The 18,477-nt window shown below is 39.2% G+C and overlaps 1 protein-coding gene across 3 annotated transcripts; it reads left to right on the top strand.

The window, feature by feature from the left end:
- Positions 1–1,688: 1,688 nt before the first annotated feature.
- Positions 1,689–16,515, top strand: ccdc69 (coiled-coil domain containing 69). 3 transcript variants are annotated; one of them, XR_014599499.1, is made up of 10 exons: positions 1,689–1,818; positions 5,200–5,263; positions 7,027–7,169; positions 9,265–9,352; positions 11,984–12,024; positions 12,875–12,976; positions 13,134–13,253; positions 14,523–14,620; positions 15,060–16,002; positions 16,073–16,515. XR_014599499.1 is itself a non-coding variant. In XM_084041126.1 (9 exons), exons 1-9 carry the CDS (start codon positions 1,798–1,800, stop codon positions 15,226–15,228), a joined length of 846 nt encoding a protein of 281 aa, XP_083897252.1. In that variant the 5' UTR covers positions 1,689–1,797; the 3' UTR covers positions 15,229–16,515. The 3 variants fall into 3 exon arrangements, 2 of the variants coding, with proteins under 2 accessions (XP_083897252.1, XP_083897253.1); XM_084041126.1 differs by having other exon boundaries at positions 15,060–16,515; XM_084041127.1 differs by lacking the exon at positions 13,134–13,253 and having other exon boundaries at positions 15,060–16,515.
- Positions 16,516–18,477: the final 1,962 nt, after the last annotated feature.

Below are 18,477 nucleotides of genomic sequence, written 5' to 3'. Positions count from 1 at the left end.
CTGTGATGGTCCGCTCACAGGACTCTCAAGCAAAGCTCTTCGACATCTCCAACTGATTCAGAATTCTGCTGCCATGAGTCCTGACCAAAACTTTTAAATGTTGTTACTTGTCTATATGTCTCTGTGGCTCTGGGCCCAGCTACATCAAGACATGCTGGAGCCATATGAACCCCAGTGGTTCTCAAACTTTTCCATGTCAAGGACCCCCAAAATGATATATTTGGCCGCAGACCCCCATCTCAAATATTTTGTTCCAGGGACCCCCAGAAGCAATATTTGAGCTACAAATTTTCACTTCAAAATATATATATATATATTCAAAGGTTTGCACAAAATTTCACGATTTTACTAAAATGGCAGATCTACAAGTTCATAGCACGGCACTCGGTGCCGCGATATGAGCTCGTATATCTGCTATTTTTGAATAGCCAAAGTATGAAAAGTTAAAATTATTGTGATGCTATATTAACACATTTTGCTGGGGACCCCCTGGAACCCCCCCAAGGAACCCTGGGGGTCCCCAGAACCCACTTGGAGAACCAACGCCCTAACCCTTAGGTCATCTGGGGCTGGCCTACTAATTGTTCCCAAAGTTGGAACAAAACATGGTGAAGCAGCATTTCACCATACACCACAAACCTGGAACACTATTCCAGGTTACATTAGACAACCATAGCCGTTTTTAGGTCCAAATTAAAAACATATTTATTATTTATTTAACATTGCTTACTCTATGATGGCTAAGAACAGCTAGGTTTGGCCTCTGCTTTAAATCACTTTGTATTTGTACCTTTATCTTATTTTAATTGTATCTATTAAGTGCATTATTGCACTCATTTTGTAAAAGCACTTTGAATTGCCTTGGTGTATGAAAAGTGCAGTATAAATAAAGTTGCCTTGCCTTGCCTTGCCTTGCCTTCCTTACCTTCCTTGCCTTGCCTTTATAGTGAGTGAGATGAGATTTCCAAACAGTTTTCTGACACTGACATGCAGAAAGATACCTTTAAGAGCAGAAGAATAATCCTAACAGATACAATAGGGTGGGACCGGTCACCAGTGGTGTATGGTAACTAAGTACATTTACTCAAGTACTGTACTTAAGTTAGGTTAAGGTATTTTTTACTTTACTGGAGTATTTCCAGTATTCAGTACTTTTACTTCTACTCCACTACATCTCAGAGTCAGAAGTACACTACATTTATTTGAAAACTTTAGTTACTGGTTACTTTGTAGATTTTGATTATTGAGCCCTCTGTAGTATAGAGGGCCGAAGTGGGTAATGTATGTTTTGAATTAATAAATGTATAGAGTCTATAGGCTACCTTTCGGCCATTTGAAAATAGCAGATCTACAGGCTTACAATTGAGCTTGTAGATATTCTATATTGCAGTATTTATACTTTGACTCAAGTACTTTCCCCACCACTTTGCATAATTGACCAAATTAAACCAGTTATTGTTGTCCAAAGGTTAGTTTTCAGGTCAATTGCATAATAACTTCATTTTTGTCTGCAGATTGCGCATTTTGTCGGGGCATTACGGTAACCCGTTTTAAATCACACAAGCTACCAATGGGCGACGCCGCTGCGCGGCGCCGCAGATCTACAAGGCATTCAACTCTCCCAAAGTCAAGTCACGGATGGTTTATAGATCTGCGCTCTGGCTGCGCCGCACAGCACAGCACACACAGTTTATTTCAGGGCGGAGAGGGAGGAGGGTTGAGTTGTGTGTTTGGGAAAGTCTCTCATAACGGAGAGAAAAGAAGAGAAGAAGGTCAGAGAGTGAAGAAGAGGAGAAGATGGGCTGCAACCACAGCACGGTACTGTTAGACATCTTTAATACATGCTGGTATTAGTTTGACTAAGTTTAGAGGAAGTTCAATAACAGTGTGTCACCGCATGGCCCTGTTTATGGGGAGGGAACGTGCACAGAATGTTTGCTACTAAATTAACCAGTGAGTGGTGGTACTCAAATCCTTTACTTAAGTAAAAGTATCGATGCTGCAATCTAGAAATACTCTGCTACAAGTACAACTTAGGTATGTAAAAATTTACCGAGTAAAAATACAATAAGTATTGGCATCAAAATGTACTTAAAAAAAGTAAAAGTACTCATGTATGCACAGAAAGTTATCATTATGTCTACATTTATTTTTAAAAATCTTTTGAAAATAGCAGACCTACAAGCTTGATGCAAAGCAAAGCAAAGTTGTGAGCTTGTAGATCTGCTATTTTCAAATGTCCAATTGTTATTGTATGTTTTGTAATAATAATAATAATAAGCAAACTCTACAAAATATATAGTAAATAAAGCTGTCAAATAATTGTAGTGGAGTAAAAGTATAATATTTGCCTCTGAGGTGTAGTGGAGTAGAAGTAAAAGTACAGAAAATTGGTAATAGGCTCTATTCACAGCAGCCATATTATGAAGACATTCACAGGTGTTACCAATGATACTAATGAAGGCTCTGTTCCATTCTGGTCAAACAGAGTCAGGGTGCTAATATTGTGCATGTTGGCCCACTGTAAACATCAGCGGGTCTACAGTTGGGGTCCAGGGACCCTCATGGGCTTCCAAATGGCCCCTTACAGGTGTGTAACTCTGAGAGTGTACAAACACTCTCAGAGTTATTGGGGGTCGTGGAAACCACTGTGCTAGACCAAATGGAACAGAGCCTTCATTAGTATCATTGGTAACACCTGTGAATGTCTTCATAATATGGCTGCTGTGAATAGAGCCTATACCCCAGTAAAGTAAAACATACCTCAAAATAGTACAGTACTTGTTACTTTACGTGTGTGTGTGTGTGTGTGTGTGTGTGTGTGTGTGTGTGTGTGTGTGTGTGTGTGTGTGAGAGAGAGATTTGAGCACGACGAGAGGATCGGTTATTTTCTTTTATATTAAAAAGAAACAAGAAGAAACCAAATAAAACATCAAGTTGTTAAACATCTGTTTCCAATGATCTCACCCTCTTCAGTTATGTTTCTACGCTGGTTTCAAACTAAAGTAGAGGCTGAAGGTGTGAGATAAATCTGGCAACTGTCCTTCCTATAAGTTATTAACAACTACATTAACCATTATACTATTATAAATACATGAATCTGCAACTGTTGGTTTGTTTGTCAGACATTGATTGAACCGGTTTGTTTTATTATTTTGTATTGCTTTGAGCAGAGGAACATGTACAGACATAGTGACATCATGAACCAGTGGTGGAAGAAGTACTCAGATTTGACTTAAGTAAAAGTAACAATAACACAATATAAAAAAGACTCTGTTACAAGTAAAAGGCCTGTGTTCACAATGTAACATGAGTAAAAGTACAAAAGTATTGTCATCAAAATATTACCAAAAGTAAAAGTACAAAATGTTTGAAAATAGCAGATCTACAAGCTCACAACGTGAGTTGTGTGTTTTCCTAGGTTTAGTCTACCTATTATTTTAGTTTTACTACAGTAAATCTGTATTCTACTAGCCTGGCTACTTGGCTAGCATTAGGCTACACTAGAGTCAGTCAGTATTGAATACTGCAATTCATATCTATTACTACAGTCCTTAAATCTGTATTTAATACTATAGTTTGGCTAATGTCAGAGCCAAGAATTTAGTCATCGTGACAGCTAGGGCTGTCACGATGACTAAATTTAAGTTGATGATTAATTGTCATACCAATAATTGCGATTTAATTTTGTTTTTGGCATTGAACATCGGAGCATATGAATACATTTCTGTTTGGCCTTTTTAGGCTTTGTAATCAAAAAGCTGAAATAGCTGATCTACAAGATTACACAAAGTGACGTGTTGTAAGCTTGTAGATCAGCTATTTTTAGCTTCTATATTTTAAAATTGATGAACATTTTTCAACATGGAAACGATTATGACAAAATAATTGCGATAATCTCAAATAATTGCGATTACACGATTATGTAATAATTGTGACAGGCCCACTGACAGCTGCTGTCTAGAACCTTTTTCCGTTGTAGGACCTGTCATCCATCCATACATAGTACATCCACCCTCTTTAGTCTTTACACAGGTCAAACAGTTCCATTTTAGATTCAACAGCTGTGTGATATATTTGACACATTGAAGGAAAACGGACAGAGTTTGCTGTCAGTTCACCTTACAATTCTTTCTTCAAAGTGTGTGTGTGTGTGTGTGTGTGTGTGTGTGTGTGTGTGTGGGGGGGGGGGGGGGGGGTGGGTGTGTGTGTGTGTGTGTGTGGGGGGGGGGGGGGCGGGGGGGGGGCGGGTGTGTGTGTGACTGAATGATTCACACTGCTTTTGGCAAGGTAAATGTATGTTTCCCATGACAATAAAGCCCCATTGAAGACAGACAGAGAGGCAGAGACGGAGAGAATAGCAAGTGGACAAGTGAGCTTGTTAACACTGAGGCCTCTTTAATGTACAGCTATGGACATGGGAGTAACGTTGTACTGAGAGCATGGAACAGGAGCACACACGCACGCCCCATTGTATAAACACTAAAAACTGAATTCCTCCTTTCTTTAAACAGAGAGTAGGCTAAAGGCTAATGAAAGCAGCAGTCCGTGTATTTTACTTGTGTGGGCTGGGAGGCACAGAGGACTTTACATACTTGTCCTCCTCAAACAGGTTTAAAATGTTTTTATGTTATCGTTTGTTTTTTTTAAGTTAATATTTTGGAATTTAATGCGTCAAATTGGGGATGTTTCTTTCTGGACATTGGTCTTATAGAAGGTAATTTACTCAGACATGATCTCAACTGTTTAACACTGGTCCTCAAGATCCTCTGCTGGTTTTCTATCTGACCAGGTCCTCTAGTACTGTACTTCTGGTTTCTCTATTACCAAGACACCTAGTATTGCTGGTCTGTCTTACTCTGTCCTATCAGAACCCCTAGTACTGCTTGTTTTCTGTCCTACCAAGATCCTCAGTACTGTTGATTGCTATCCTACAAGCACTCCTAATACCGCTGGTTTTCTGTCCTACCAAGACCTTCAAAAGTCCTGCTGGTTGTCTGTTCTACCAAGATCCCCAATACTGCTGGTTTACTAGTCTACCAAGACCTCTAGTCCTGCTGGTTATCTATCCTACCAGGACCCCTAGTATTGCTGGTTTTCTGTCCTACCTACCAGTATAAGATACACTCGAGTCCTTTTTAATTATTTTTCTACACCAATGATTTAATGTTCCTTCCTCTTCTCTCTTCTCTTTATCAGAAGAAAAGCAAGGGGAAGAAGGGAGAGAAGACACAGAGAGGTGTCAAACATCATGATGGTGGAGGTGAGTTCACTGAGGTTAGGTCACGTGTGTATGTGTGTGTGTGTGTGTGTGTGTGTGTGTGTGTTGGGAGGTATATCTTGTTTTAGTTATACAGGTATGAATTCACTTAAAGGTCTATAATGAATAGTTTCTTTTACCCACCAAATAATAGAAATGTACATTTCAAAATAAATATGAAAAAAATCCATATTGCATATATATTGCAATATATAATATACAACCCTAAACTTAAAAGAATAATCTTAATCCTACCTGATGTCCGTTTATCTATTGTGTGAAGTGAATTGTCCAGACGACAAGAATATTATCACAGGCTGGCTGGTCATGTGGACTTGTGTTGATGGATCACCCCAGGGGTCCCCATTTGATAACATGCCCCTCCCAAGCTGATCTTAAGCTGCATGGCTCAGTACTGCTTGCTGAAAACAGAATTGATCAGTAGACTACTATTCAGAAACAACTAGGCTACTATTGTCAAGGCACTGTTAACCCCCCCCCCCCCCACCCATTCTTGTCTGTCTCAACAAGCTGTGTTCAAGCAATGCCATTAACTGCAACAAACTTGGTACAGAATTTTGTTGTAACTTGTAACAAAACATGCTACCTTTCAATACGTTTGTCGCTGGATGGCTGGAGGCGACTGTCCCAAAAATGGAACGTTTGTCCCACATGAACAGAACATTGTCCTGCATTCAACGATCATGAATAGAGAGAGAGAGATGCAACATGTGTCATAACCCCCCAGTCTCATCAATGTGTCAATGAGATGCCCTGCAGATACAATTTCAATATGAAAAGTGGGCTGCAATGACCAGATAATGGCAAGATGATTAACCTGAAAGATGCAGAAGTTGGCCACTACTGACCATGTGCTTTGTACTTTGTTTTGGGATGTTCAGCAATAAAGTTTAAATGCATTCCATGCATGCATGCATGTGATAGCTATAATGACATCAGCGTTTACAGGAAATTAATTATGTGCATGGCACATAATTCACAAAACAATGAATTGTGTGGCAACACATGACACCTTCATATGTGTTCCCGGTTCAGATCTTCTGCTGAGCCAATCAAATGAAGCTATTAGAAACTTACTCCGAACATTTTTATACCACCTTCTGGAAAAGGGAACTACAATAATGCACAGAGTCTGGAAAAGGGAACTACAATAATGCACAGAGCCTATCAGCCTACCTGCTGGTATACGTAGTGTTTTTAACACACACACACACACACACACACACACACACACACACACACACACACACACACACACACACACACACACACACACACACACACACACACACGTACGTGGTCCCACATGCACACACAGAACCTAGTGCATCACAGCCTTGATAATTTGCTCCGTCATCCATATGTAGGCATATAAATGTGGCCAACAAGTTGAAAGATCTTACTCCTCCTTACAATTAGTTGATTGTAATATTTGATCTATAGGATCTGAACATTATTTTTACTGTTGGAAATGGAGAAGAAAACTGAAATGACTGTAACGATCGTCATGTGCCATTTAAGCAAACTGTCTGGCCGACAGTTGTGTTAACACACATTTTTATGTGTTTTAATGTGTTTCAATATGGTTTAATGTGTCTTTTATACGTTTTAATGTTTTTACATGGTTTACTAATGTGGTTTTATACGGCTCAATTCATATTTGAACCACGTGACTAATGCAGCACGATATGAGGGAGCATTATGAAGATGGATTTATTGCCTCTCTCTGTCCTTCTGTCTGTTAGGTAACGTAGAAAAGCAGTATGATTGGCAGGTGAGGGTGCTGAAGGAAGTGTTGTCGGCCAATGGAATGCAGGAGAGGGCGGAGCTACTGAAGGGTCACGCTCACGGAGAGCTGTGCTCATTGGTCCAGAGCATTGTTGACAAGGTGAGGTGTCCCAGTACTGCAGTCTTCTACTCCTGGTCACTGGAGAGGTGCTTTTGCACAAGGGTTCACCAATCATAGATGTCATTGCACGGGACTCCCTCTTTCTTTTGTGTTTCGCCCAGGTGGGCGTGGTTATATGCCTTAACCCAGTGGTTCCCAAACGTTTTAGCTTGAGACTCGATAGAGAAATTTGATGTCTTCCCGGACCCAAACTAGTGAAAATAGCCAATCTACAAGTTGTGAGCTTGTAGATCTGCTATGTTCTTTTTTTTTAAATAAGACGTTAAAAAAGGGGTATTTACTTGCAAGTCGCGACCCATAAAGATGGGTCAGCGACCCTCAAATGGGTCCCGCGACCCACTTTTTGGGAACCACTACCTAAGCCTAACCTCAAAACCATTTGAGGTTAGGCATTGCACATTCACCACACACATGGGATTCAAACCAACGACCCTGCTGTCACAAACACTTCTATCATCCATAGGTATACTGCTGTTGTCTGCTTATCTTGTCTCACGGATTTCGCATGGATTAAAGTTCTCAGTCGCCACTGATTTCAGGCATTTGGATTCCATAGAAGTTCAGCCATAGAGCTTGTAGATTAGCTATTTTTGGCTATTACTTGTTTTACGTTTAAAGAGTATTTGAAGTGGTCAAACTAGAATGTTCAGAAGCATCTTCCATTAAACCCTAATGGTCTGGGATATTTCAAAAACGCAAAGGTTAAAGCCTCAATATGTGATTTCATCAACTGGTTGGCTGTATGAAGAACAGCAAGAAGATGTGTTTAGATTTAGAGCAATTAACTGAAACATCAGGATTGTACATGCAGTATTGTGCTAATTGATTAGATTATTTTAGCTTTAATCCATGCTATCGTATAGGCTATAACAAGACTTTATTTGTGTAAAGTACTGTAGTCATGATGTCAAAACCACGGCCTCTGGGTCATGATGAAGTTAAAAAAAATACCACATTTATTAAATCACGTAATCTAAGAACTGTATACGAAAAAAGAATGGGCATTTTACTCGTATGTTTATGAAAGATCAACTGACGGTGAAAAAGTACTAATTAATCCAAAGAGAAAGAACATAAAATTGCCGCCTACATATTGACTATACAATTCCCAGGCTTAGAAATTACCTAACGACTACATCTCCCATTTGAACATGCGGCCGTCGCCCAGTGGCAACACGTTGTGTCCATTGCAACACATTGTGTTGCATCGGATTTATTTTTTATGTAGTAGAGTTGTCAGATTTAATTTGTTTCATCAAACAAACTAGATAACAACACACACTGATAACACATGTCATGGAATCTGAGGAATCTCTGGAATGTTTTTGACAGAGCGTGACATACTTAAGTATGGACACGAGAGTTCATCCCTGGTACTGTTTTTAGTTTTTTTATTTCCATGTACAGCAGCAGAATTGATAAGTACCAGACTTCCCCCCCCCCCTTTTTTGGAACACAATCCCATTGTGGATTACTGAGCATCTGACAAATTACTGAACATCTGACTGCACATTACTGTACAGATTACTATACATAAATTATGTTCCTGAACAGATTTCTGAATAAATGTAGGTTACTTTACAGTTTACTGGTTATATATGATTGTAGATATATTACTGAGCATAATAGACTGTAACAAGGTTGATGCAGATCACGCCCCCTGCCACATGGACAAAGTACAGTTCTTTACTTAACTTGAGTATTGGTATTTTTGGATACGGCCTCAGGTCTTAATGGGTTAAAATATTGTGAAAATAGCTGATCTGCTCACGAGTTGACACGTTGTGAACTTGTGATCTGACAAGTTGTGATCTGCTATTTTCACTATTATTGATATTTTATGAATATTTCTGGAAAATCATTAAGAATTTAGAAAATGTCTACATACATTTCAATACAGCAGCGCATTGATATTAAAAAAGAAACTGTACTTTGTAATTTGCATTTTTAAATACTAATTATTTTTAACTAAGACATACTTTGAGGAGGAATATCTATACTTTGACTCAAATACTGTGGTTGAATACTTTGTCCACCACTGCTGGTTGATCATATGAATGTAATCTTGTCTCAGATTAAGACAGAGACAGCTGCTGAGCTTAATGTTGTGCAAGAGCAGAGGAACCAGAGAACGGCACAGGAGCACCACAGGAACATTGAAGGTAAACAACAAAACAACAAAGTTGCTATGACAACAGCCTTCAGAGTAAAATTAGGTCATGGAGTTTCTGCTGGTTTTTCTTTCGGTTCAGTTGAGGCTTCTTTGTCCTCAAGGCCTTCAAAATGTAGGACAAGCATGGATGGATGGATGGATGGATGGATATCTAGAGAGATAGATAGATAGATATTTGAGGAGAAATAACACTACTTGTCACATACACATACTAAACTGCATTAGTCTGTTAAGCCCAGTCCACAACAATGATTCGCAACGCAACTCGTTGCAACTTGCAACCCGTTGCATTGGTCTGAATTGACCCATTGCAGGTCGGTGCAGAGCATGCAGGTAGGTGCAGAGCATGCAAGTCTCAGTGCTTTGAGATCACTGCCGGTGGTTAGAATCCCAACAAAAATACACACTTGTCAATAAAGGCCAGTCCGCACCAATGCAACTCCTTGCAACTACTTACAACTGCAACATCTTGCAACCATTATTCCCCCAAATGGCCACACCGCTGCAACGGTCTCTAAAACGGTTTTGTTGCAAGGAGTTGCATTGATGTGGACTGGCGAAAGCTACAAAATAGTAGAGCTGTTAAATAAAAAATAACCAATTTGGAAAAAAATGTATTTTAATTTTGTTAGCTAGATACAGAAAGATATTTTTTGATTATACTTCTTTTCAATATTGTAATTGAAGTTTAAAAAAGAAGAGATCCGAGCACTCAAAAAATGTGGAGGAGAGGAAGTAAAGTTAAAACAATTGTTTTAACTTTACTTCCTACTACTACTACTACTTTTGAGTGCTTGGATCTCTTCTTTTTTTAAAGTTTACAAGTCCTGCTGATCCTAGAAGCACCATACACCTTTTAAGACATTTTTTTTTTAAATCTCCTGTGAGCACCCGGTTGGCCTCTGTGTCTTTTCATTGTAATTGAAGTGTTGTGTAAAGTTAGTCACCATTAATGTACTGTGAGTACAGCTGTGAGTAAGCCAGACTGCTAACGTCACACTAACTTGATGACACTTTGGCCCAATCTCAATGGTGCGGACGCACATACTTTGATATGTGTCCCTGATAAGTCGGTTCATGACTCGCGAGAGCTCTGTAAAATCGGCAAGTGCAGGTGGGCTCTGTCACAGACTTTTTAAACCCTTAACCCATTAAAACCGGTGTTTTATTGTGTAATTTTAGATTTTAGCTATGTATGTACAGTTGCACATTCGTTGGCTATTTAAAAATAGCAGATATACAAGCTCATAGCGCGTCACTTTGTGCCGCGCTATGAGCTTGTAGATCTACTATTTCTTTTAAATTGTGATAATTTGTGCAAACCTTTGAATATATATATTTGATTTATTAGATGTATTTGTTTATATGTACATATGCATGATATGATGTTTCTTTCCATGGGAAAGTTGACAGTTAATTGTTGTGCCGGTGAGGTAAGAAACCCTAGGGGGGTTGATGCGAGAACCTCACCTTTTTACATTGCGTACAATTTGAATGATTTAATATCATTCAAATTGATTTAATATCATTCAAAGCGTAATATATATTTTTGAAGCGACTTTCTTTTACTCAAATCTTTTCTTCTGGAGGTCCCTGGAACAAAAGATGGGGTGTCCGTGGCCAAATACATATAATTTTGGGGGTCCTTGACATGAAAAGGTTTTAGAACCACTGACGACATAAGTTTTTCATAAAACTGGATGTAGAAGACATCAGGCCTCAGGTCTTAACGGGTTAATGTACACATCCTGTAAGCCTGCATTGCTGCAGACTTTAGGCAGTCGCCTATAATTCATGCCGCTGTGATGTTAAAACCAGGAGGTGATGACAGGCGAGGCCCAGAAGCATCCAAAAAAACAATAAATATATAAATAAAACATGGAAGTTGCTGACAGGAAAAGGTTCACACGCAAGTATGAACACGACTCACTGGTGATTCATAGTTGTGTAGTTGTTGTCCTATGATGGCATCATTGGCATGATGACAGTTTCCAAATGTTTTTTCATCTGATTTGATACAACAATATTTTTGCGTATATACAGGGATCAAACATCTAACACTCCAACTAATTAAATTACGTATGGAATATGGGCCTTACAGCCGCTAAGAAGAAAGGGAGTTCTACTGCGCTTTAACCACTCAAACCCCAGCATCTGTATTGTGGGGAAAGCTTCCGCTGTAAATAGCCTGCGGCGCGTAGTGAGCCTGACAATCTACTATTTTCTGCTATTTTCCCAGAAAACGGAAAAGACACTATTACAGAGCTCTGAGGGACTCCGGTCAACCGTATAGGGTTAAGTGGTTAAGCCAGGTTCAGGAAAGATGACCAGCTTTATGACGCACTCTGACACACGTACATTTGACACGAGCATCTCCACATAAACCACGTACATGAACACTTGTTGCCCAAAAGGTATAGCCTGACACCATTGCACGACGACAATAGCCGATCGACAAGTTCTTTTTTTCTTCTTTATTTTACCTATAATGTCCAATGTCATGCCCAAAATAGGGTTAATATGAGCCATCTTAATGTTTTATTATTTCTCCTACTATTTGTGTGACCGACCATATTTTGTGTGTGTGTTTATAATAACTAAAGTTGTTTGTTTCCCGCAGAGCTTCAGAAACGACACGATGAGGAGAGCGGTGTCCTGAAGGTCTGTCTGTCTGTCTGCCTACCTGTCTGTCTACCTGTCTGTCTGTCTCTCTGCTATTTACACCAGAGGTAAAATATACAGTATGTCTGATCAGGTTATTTTCAGGATTCGTTTAAAAAAGATAATAATTGTTGAGGATTAAATTAAAGAAGTAAAGAAGATAGATTATATTGATTATTATTTGTAATCAGGTCTGTCTGACCCTGTATTGTCCAGACAATGAATATGCTAACCTCGATTAGAGTTGTGTGTGTGTGTGGTGTTGTGTACTGTACGCGTTGTACATCTTCATTCATTCCTCTGTTTTATTCATTCTATTATGCTTTTTAAATACCTTTTATGTATTGTAATGTCTTTTTATGCCTTATGGAAATCACTGAATTGCATTTGTGTTTGAAACATGCAATACAAGTAAACTTGCAAACCTTCTGCTTGGAGTGTCAACCTCCAGTGGATTATTTAATATTAAAGGGAAACTTTACTGATTTTGAACCTAAATCCCATTGTTCTGATGTGAGGAGATGTGTGGGGAAGAATGGTATTTCTACACGTAATTTTTTCGTGTCATCTGGCTTAAATTAGTTACACCCGATGACATGTCTGATGTCCTCGTTTCATGACATCAACATTTCGCGGATCAAATACACAGAAGCATAGGGTATTTTTGTCACACTATATCTCCTTACAACAGAACAATGGGATTTAGAGTCAAAATCAGGTAAGTTTCCCTTTAAGACACGTTTATTAATATTTTCATTCTAGTGTTTATTCTGAGGTCAGGAGAGTTTTCTGCCTAAAATCCAGTTTGTTAACCTTGTGTGTTTGTTGTGTGTATGTCATGTGTGTTTAGGAGCAGGTAGATGTGTTGGGCTGTGAGTTGAAGGAGTTTCAACAGCTGAAAAAACGAGTTCAGCAATCTTCTTTTAAGAAAGACCTTCAGAGAAATATCCCGGTAAGACGTGTGTGTGTGTGTGTGCGCGCGCAGAGGACAATACTAAATTGGCTTATGATTTATCATTGGCTCACTTAGTTAATTGTGATGTGCGTGCTTAATCATCCATGCATCCATTCATTTAACACTCGCTGCAAATGTTTACTCTCTCTCTCAGGCACATGGCAACCGAGGTGAATTCTGGGAAAAGGAGTTTGAATCCTTGTTGATTGTGATTGAGATGAAGTCTGAACGTGTGCGAGAGCAAGAAATCAAACTTCAGCACATGGCAGCACTGGTGGGTTGGCCCAACAACTCTGTAACTAGCAACCTGCACCTTAACTACATCTCAATTAATAAACTGCAGCTAGCCTATACTACAGCTTAAGTACATATTTACTAACAAACTAGGGCGGCCATAGCTGTATGAGTAGGGACTTCGCTTGGGAATCGGAAAGTCCCAGGTTCGATTCCCGGTTCCAGTTATGTGTTGAGGTGTCCATGACCTAGATGCTTAACCCCTAACTGCCAAGCACTCATAAGACGACCTGAGCAGCTTTCAGCTGAGTCAAACTGAAACCGAATTTCCCCTGTGAGATTAATTTCAGACAGAAAGCCTGAAAAGTCAAAGCACCAACTGCTCCAGCCAGACTCTGCTGTGTCTCACAAGTAGCCTGCATCCGAGGATGAGCACCAATCACGGTTATAATGGTTTAAGATTTTTCATTTTAGTTAAGTTTTTGTTTTGTTTTGAGAAAAATCTAATTCAGTTCGTTTTAATTAGTTTTTAGAGCAGATTTGCTCTAAAATCTGCTCTTTAAGTTAGTCTTTTACCTTTTACATCTTAGCTCCAATAAGGTTATTCACTCTTGCAGCTCCAGTGTTTCAGTTTGTATTGAGACCAGATTAACAGGAGACCGTCTTCCGACTGCATCTGTTTTTAATTTTGCCTCGAACTTTTTGTAGGCAATCGAATCACACAGTCATGTAGACATCACAGATCCCAGTCAAGTGATCCTAGATCACTTGACTTTGTAGTTTGTTTAAATGAAGTTCAAACTACCTGTATGTTTAAACTGCACTTTAACTATTAAACTATGGCTTACATTACACATTGAATAATAAACTACACCTTTTACTAAAACTACCAAACTGCACAATAACCACTACTACACCAAAGCAAGAACAATGGCTTCTATGTCAGCATGCTAACTTTCCAGGAAGCGAAAGGCTGTAGTTTCTATTAGCTTGGATTCCCCATCAATGATGTCATTGGTAGGCAGGTTTCTGAACTGTTCATAGCCCACCAATGAGACACAGAGTGAGTAGATAGAGATTGTGCCATCTTATGAGCATACGTGTATATGAAGATTAGGTTGAAAATGGGTGACATGCTCCTTTTAACAAGTGAACTACACCTTATATAAGCACACCTTAACTACACAACTTGCTAACCAACCACACCCGCACAACCAGGTGCACACAACTAACTATATCTTCTGAACACAATGATGGTGTCTCACCTCATATGGACTGACAAAACGACGTGTGTGTGTGTCGTTTCCAGGTGGAGAAGAATCAGGCTCTGGGGGATCAGATCGATAATGTTATTAAGCAGAATGAAGATCTAACAGTTCGAATCAACAACAACCAAACTGTTATCAAGTATGTAAATAAATCTAGAATATAGCTCTATCAAATGAAATGTATAATGTACTGTCTATAGGTTTACAGTTTATATCATATTTATATTCTCATAAACAATTGTCACTGGAATTTCAACTAGCGCTGCAACAGATTTTAACATTTACTGACTTGGTGCTGGTCAATGATCCTCCATAGAACTGTAAAGTAGACAGAATCTCCAGTTCATCAGTTAACTGTCCTGTTAATTTTTAACACTTCATTTTGTTTGTTATACACACCTGCATAGAATATAACAGAGAATGTTGCTGGACAGGCTGTTGAATAGAATAGACTAGAGTACATCTCTGGGTGCAACAGAATAAATGACATATCTGTACAATAGAATAGAGTATATCTCTGTACAGTAGAGTACGTCTGTGTGCAATATCTTAAAAGTCGTTTTTCTTCCGTTTCTCAGGCAGCAGATAACAGAGCAACAGGCCCTGCAGGTGGCGCTGGAGAGGCAGACTGCTGCCAATCAGGCATTGTGTCAGGAGAAAGAGGAGCTGCTGTTCAAACTGAGACACAGGGACCCCTGCCAGGACCTGCAGTGCCCTCTGGTGGTCACTCATATTACATCACGGTGATGCTTTATTAATATTCTCCAAACCTGGACATAGCATACTGGAGCTAATGGTATACTGTTGGTTTTCTATTATACCACGACCATTGTTACTGCTGGTTAGAAACCCAGCAGTACTGGGGCACCCCCGGTGGCTCATCTGGTAGGAGCGCATACCACACTTGCTCTTTTGTTGCATGTCGTTCACTCTTCTCTCTCCCTCCCACAAAAACGGTTTAACCCATTAAGACTGGAAAAGCCTATACGTTGTTGTCATTTTAGTCCTGTTGCTATATACAGATTTTTATTTTTCCTGAAAAGTGGCGTTTTAAAAGAAAAAGGTCTAAAATGTGTTTTTAAAAAAAAGAAACCAAGTGGTACTAGGGGTCCTGGTACTCAAAGACCACTACTGTTCAGTGGGTTTACATTGAAAGTTTTCAGGTGTTTATGACTTCCAACTTGATGTGCAGACATGGGAGCTTAAGACACTTCAAACAGGGCAAAGGAATCAAACCTGTGACCTTTTGGTTAGAGACGCTCTCTGAACCATTAGACCACTAAGACTGCTGCCTGGTTCTACTGCTGAACTGTCCACTGTCTGGATGTCCACTCCCTACATGTATATAGATACTACTGCACTCTACTGAATTTCCGCCATGGGATTAACAAAGCCCCCCATTCTAGTAGTCTGCCTTGTTTATATACAGAAAGACAGATTTATTTTATTTGCTGAAAATGTGTTTTACAAAAGCTGCCTTGCCTTTCATACAACCAATCAAAGCACAGTGTTTTACTACTGGTCACTGAGAACTGACCAGTAACCAGTGTTTCTACTGTTGGTTGCTGAGAGCTGGCCAGTACAACCACAGAGTAATACTGTTGTACTTGTAGCTGGCCAGTACAACCACAGAGAAATACTGCTTTACTTGTAGCTGGCCAGTACAACCACAAACTAATACTGTTGTTTTTTATAAGAGGTTTTTCTGTTTTAAGAACCTTAACCAACCCAGCGACACATTGGCTGATGTGTTTGTGGTCAAATATATTGCCATATATCTTACCAATTTGGTAGTTGCAGTATACTTTTTTGTTTATTTGTTGCAGAACGTATTATTTTTCAGTGTTTGGAGGTTTGTCTCTCCTGATGCACGAGCACTTTTGATTGTAGTTTACCTGTATTTTAGTTTACCCGGCTGTAGGTTTACAGTACCTGCTCCCTCCTGTTTCCATGCTTCATGTTTTTTTTTTCTTGTTTTTTTTTTTGTAGATTAAAAAGTTGTGAAGAATGCTTAATTTGACACCCTGCAACCCATACTAGAATCAGAATCAACTTTATTGTCACATCACAGGTTTACCGGTGTAAAGAATCATTTTTTCGTGCAAGCTCTATCATCTAGTTTTCAGGGGAGGGGGAAAGTAGAAATTATGGAACCCAAAACAGCAGTATATTGTTACTCAAAAATGACTTTAATGTTGCTATTAGAGACCATACACTCAACACAATACACACAAGTCTATAGTCATCACAAGTACAATGACAGACTACACAATTATTAAGTGAAAATCTACACTGTGGGTGTCATTCCATGGTGCTGGCTTAACCGCTTTTGTCCTGGTGTCCCTATTTTGGGCATGTCGTAAGGTGAAGGTGCTGTAAGTGATTTACTTTGTTAACATTAGTGTTAAATGGCTCTATACTTGTGATGGTAATCATTGCTAGAGGGTTTGTTCAGTGACGGGTCTTCAAAGTTCATTTCTCCTTCCCATCTTGGTCCTATCTGTGAGAATCACCGATTTCCACCTTTCTCCCTTGATTTAACTTTTACTCAGTGGAGCAGAAGAGGGTTCTCTTGTTTAAAAGACCTTTACAGCAATGACAGGTTTGGTAACTTATGTGAGAGATATGATATTTATTTTCAAATGTGTCGCTATTAGTATGAAACAAAAAGGCTGATTGACTGATTGAATACTTTATTAGGTTTGCACAAAAGAAAAAGCACTATGGCTTGTTTCCATTGGGGTCCTGTGTATTCAATTCATCAAAACATTTAATGACAAACAATAATATACAGTACTATGCAAAAACATAAGCGTGTAGTATCAAGAAGAAAAAGATGTACAGTAAACAGTTCGGGGTGATTACAGGGGCTGGTCAACGAAGCTACTGCATTAGTAAAGCATTTCCTTCCTTCCCTTCTCTTCTCTACCTACTAAAGGCAATATGGGAAGAGAATACATTTTGTTCAAAGGGGGACTGATATCACTTTTATACTCTAAAGTTGTCACTGGAACATCAAAACCTCTCCCAGATGAATTCCAAATGGGAAGATGAGTTGATGATGGAATTAAGTTTGGAATGGAGCTTTGTATACAATTAACTCCTCTTCATCATGTGCTCGTTTGGGGTTGATTAAATTCAAGGTGGTACATAGTCAGAGCTCATTTCAGTAAAAGTATATATATTTCTTATTATAGTACATGTTTTCCCATATAGGTGACTGTTGTAATTCCCCACAATGACCACAAGAGGGCAGAAGAGGACAAGTGATGAAGGATGCTCCTTCAGAACCGTTGTGACGTGAACATTTCCTTAGAAGTTGAACTATGGTTCAATTCCCATCAATGCTAACATCAATATTATTTTTATTTGTTCTTTATTTACCCAGGGTAGTAGCTGAGCACAAGTGCTCATTTTCAGCAACGCCCTGCACATAGAAACAAACAGACAGACACACAAAAATAACAACATAATTAAATATCTCACACACACACACACACACACACACACACTCTGTAACTGTGTGTGTGTGTGTGTGTGTGTGTGTGTGTGTGTGTGTGTGTGCGCGCGCGCGAGATACAATTTTTTTTAATTCGTTTTTATTTTATAAGTTATAATTATTAAACTCTTTAAAATGCCTCTGCGCACGTTCACTAGCAATCTTTTGTTATTCTGGGTGGGCGGGGCCCGGGGCAGGTGTTGAGTCGCTCGCATTGTTGCCATGTCTGCTTATAAGCGACGTTGGCCTTGTTTTTCTGTAAAGTTGCTTGTAAATATTGGTGGTTTCGGGGGCTTGTTTCTAAAGTGTTGGCTAGTTGTTTATTTGGGTTTGTTTCTAAAGTGTAGTTGTTTATTTGGGCTTGTTTCTAAAGTGTAGCTAGTTGTTTATTTGGGCTTGTTTCTAAAGTGTAGTTGTTTATTTGGGCTTGTTTCTAAAGTGTAGTTGTTTATTTGGGCTTGTTTCTAAAGTGTAGTTGCTTATTTGGGCTTATTCTT

Source organism: Gymnoscopelus microlampas, assembly GCF_963454915.1.
Source record: "Gymnoscopelus microlampas genome assembly, chromosome: 18".
Classification (NCBI taxonomy): domain Eukaryota; kingdom Metazoa; phylum Chordata; class Actinopteri; order Myctophiformes; family Myctophidae; genus Gymnoscopelus; species Gymnoscopelus microlampas.
This window is presented reverse-complemented; position numbering and strand designations above follow the sequence as displayed.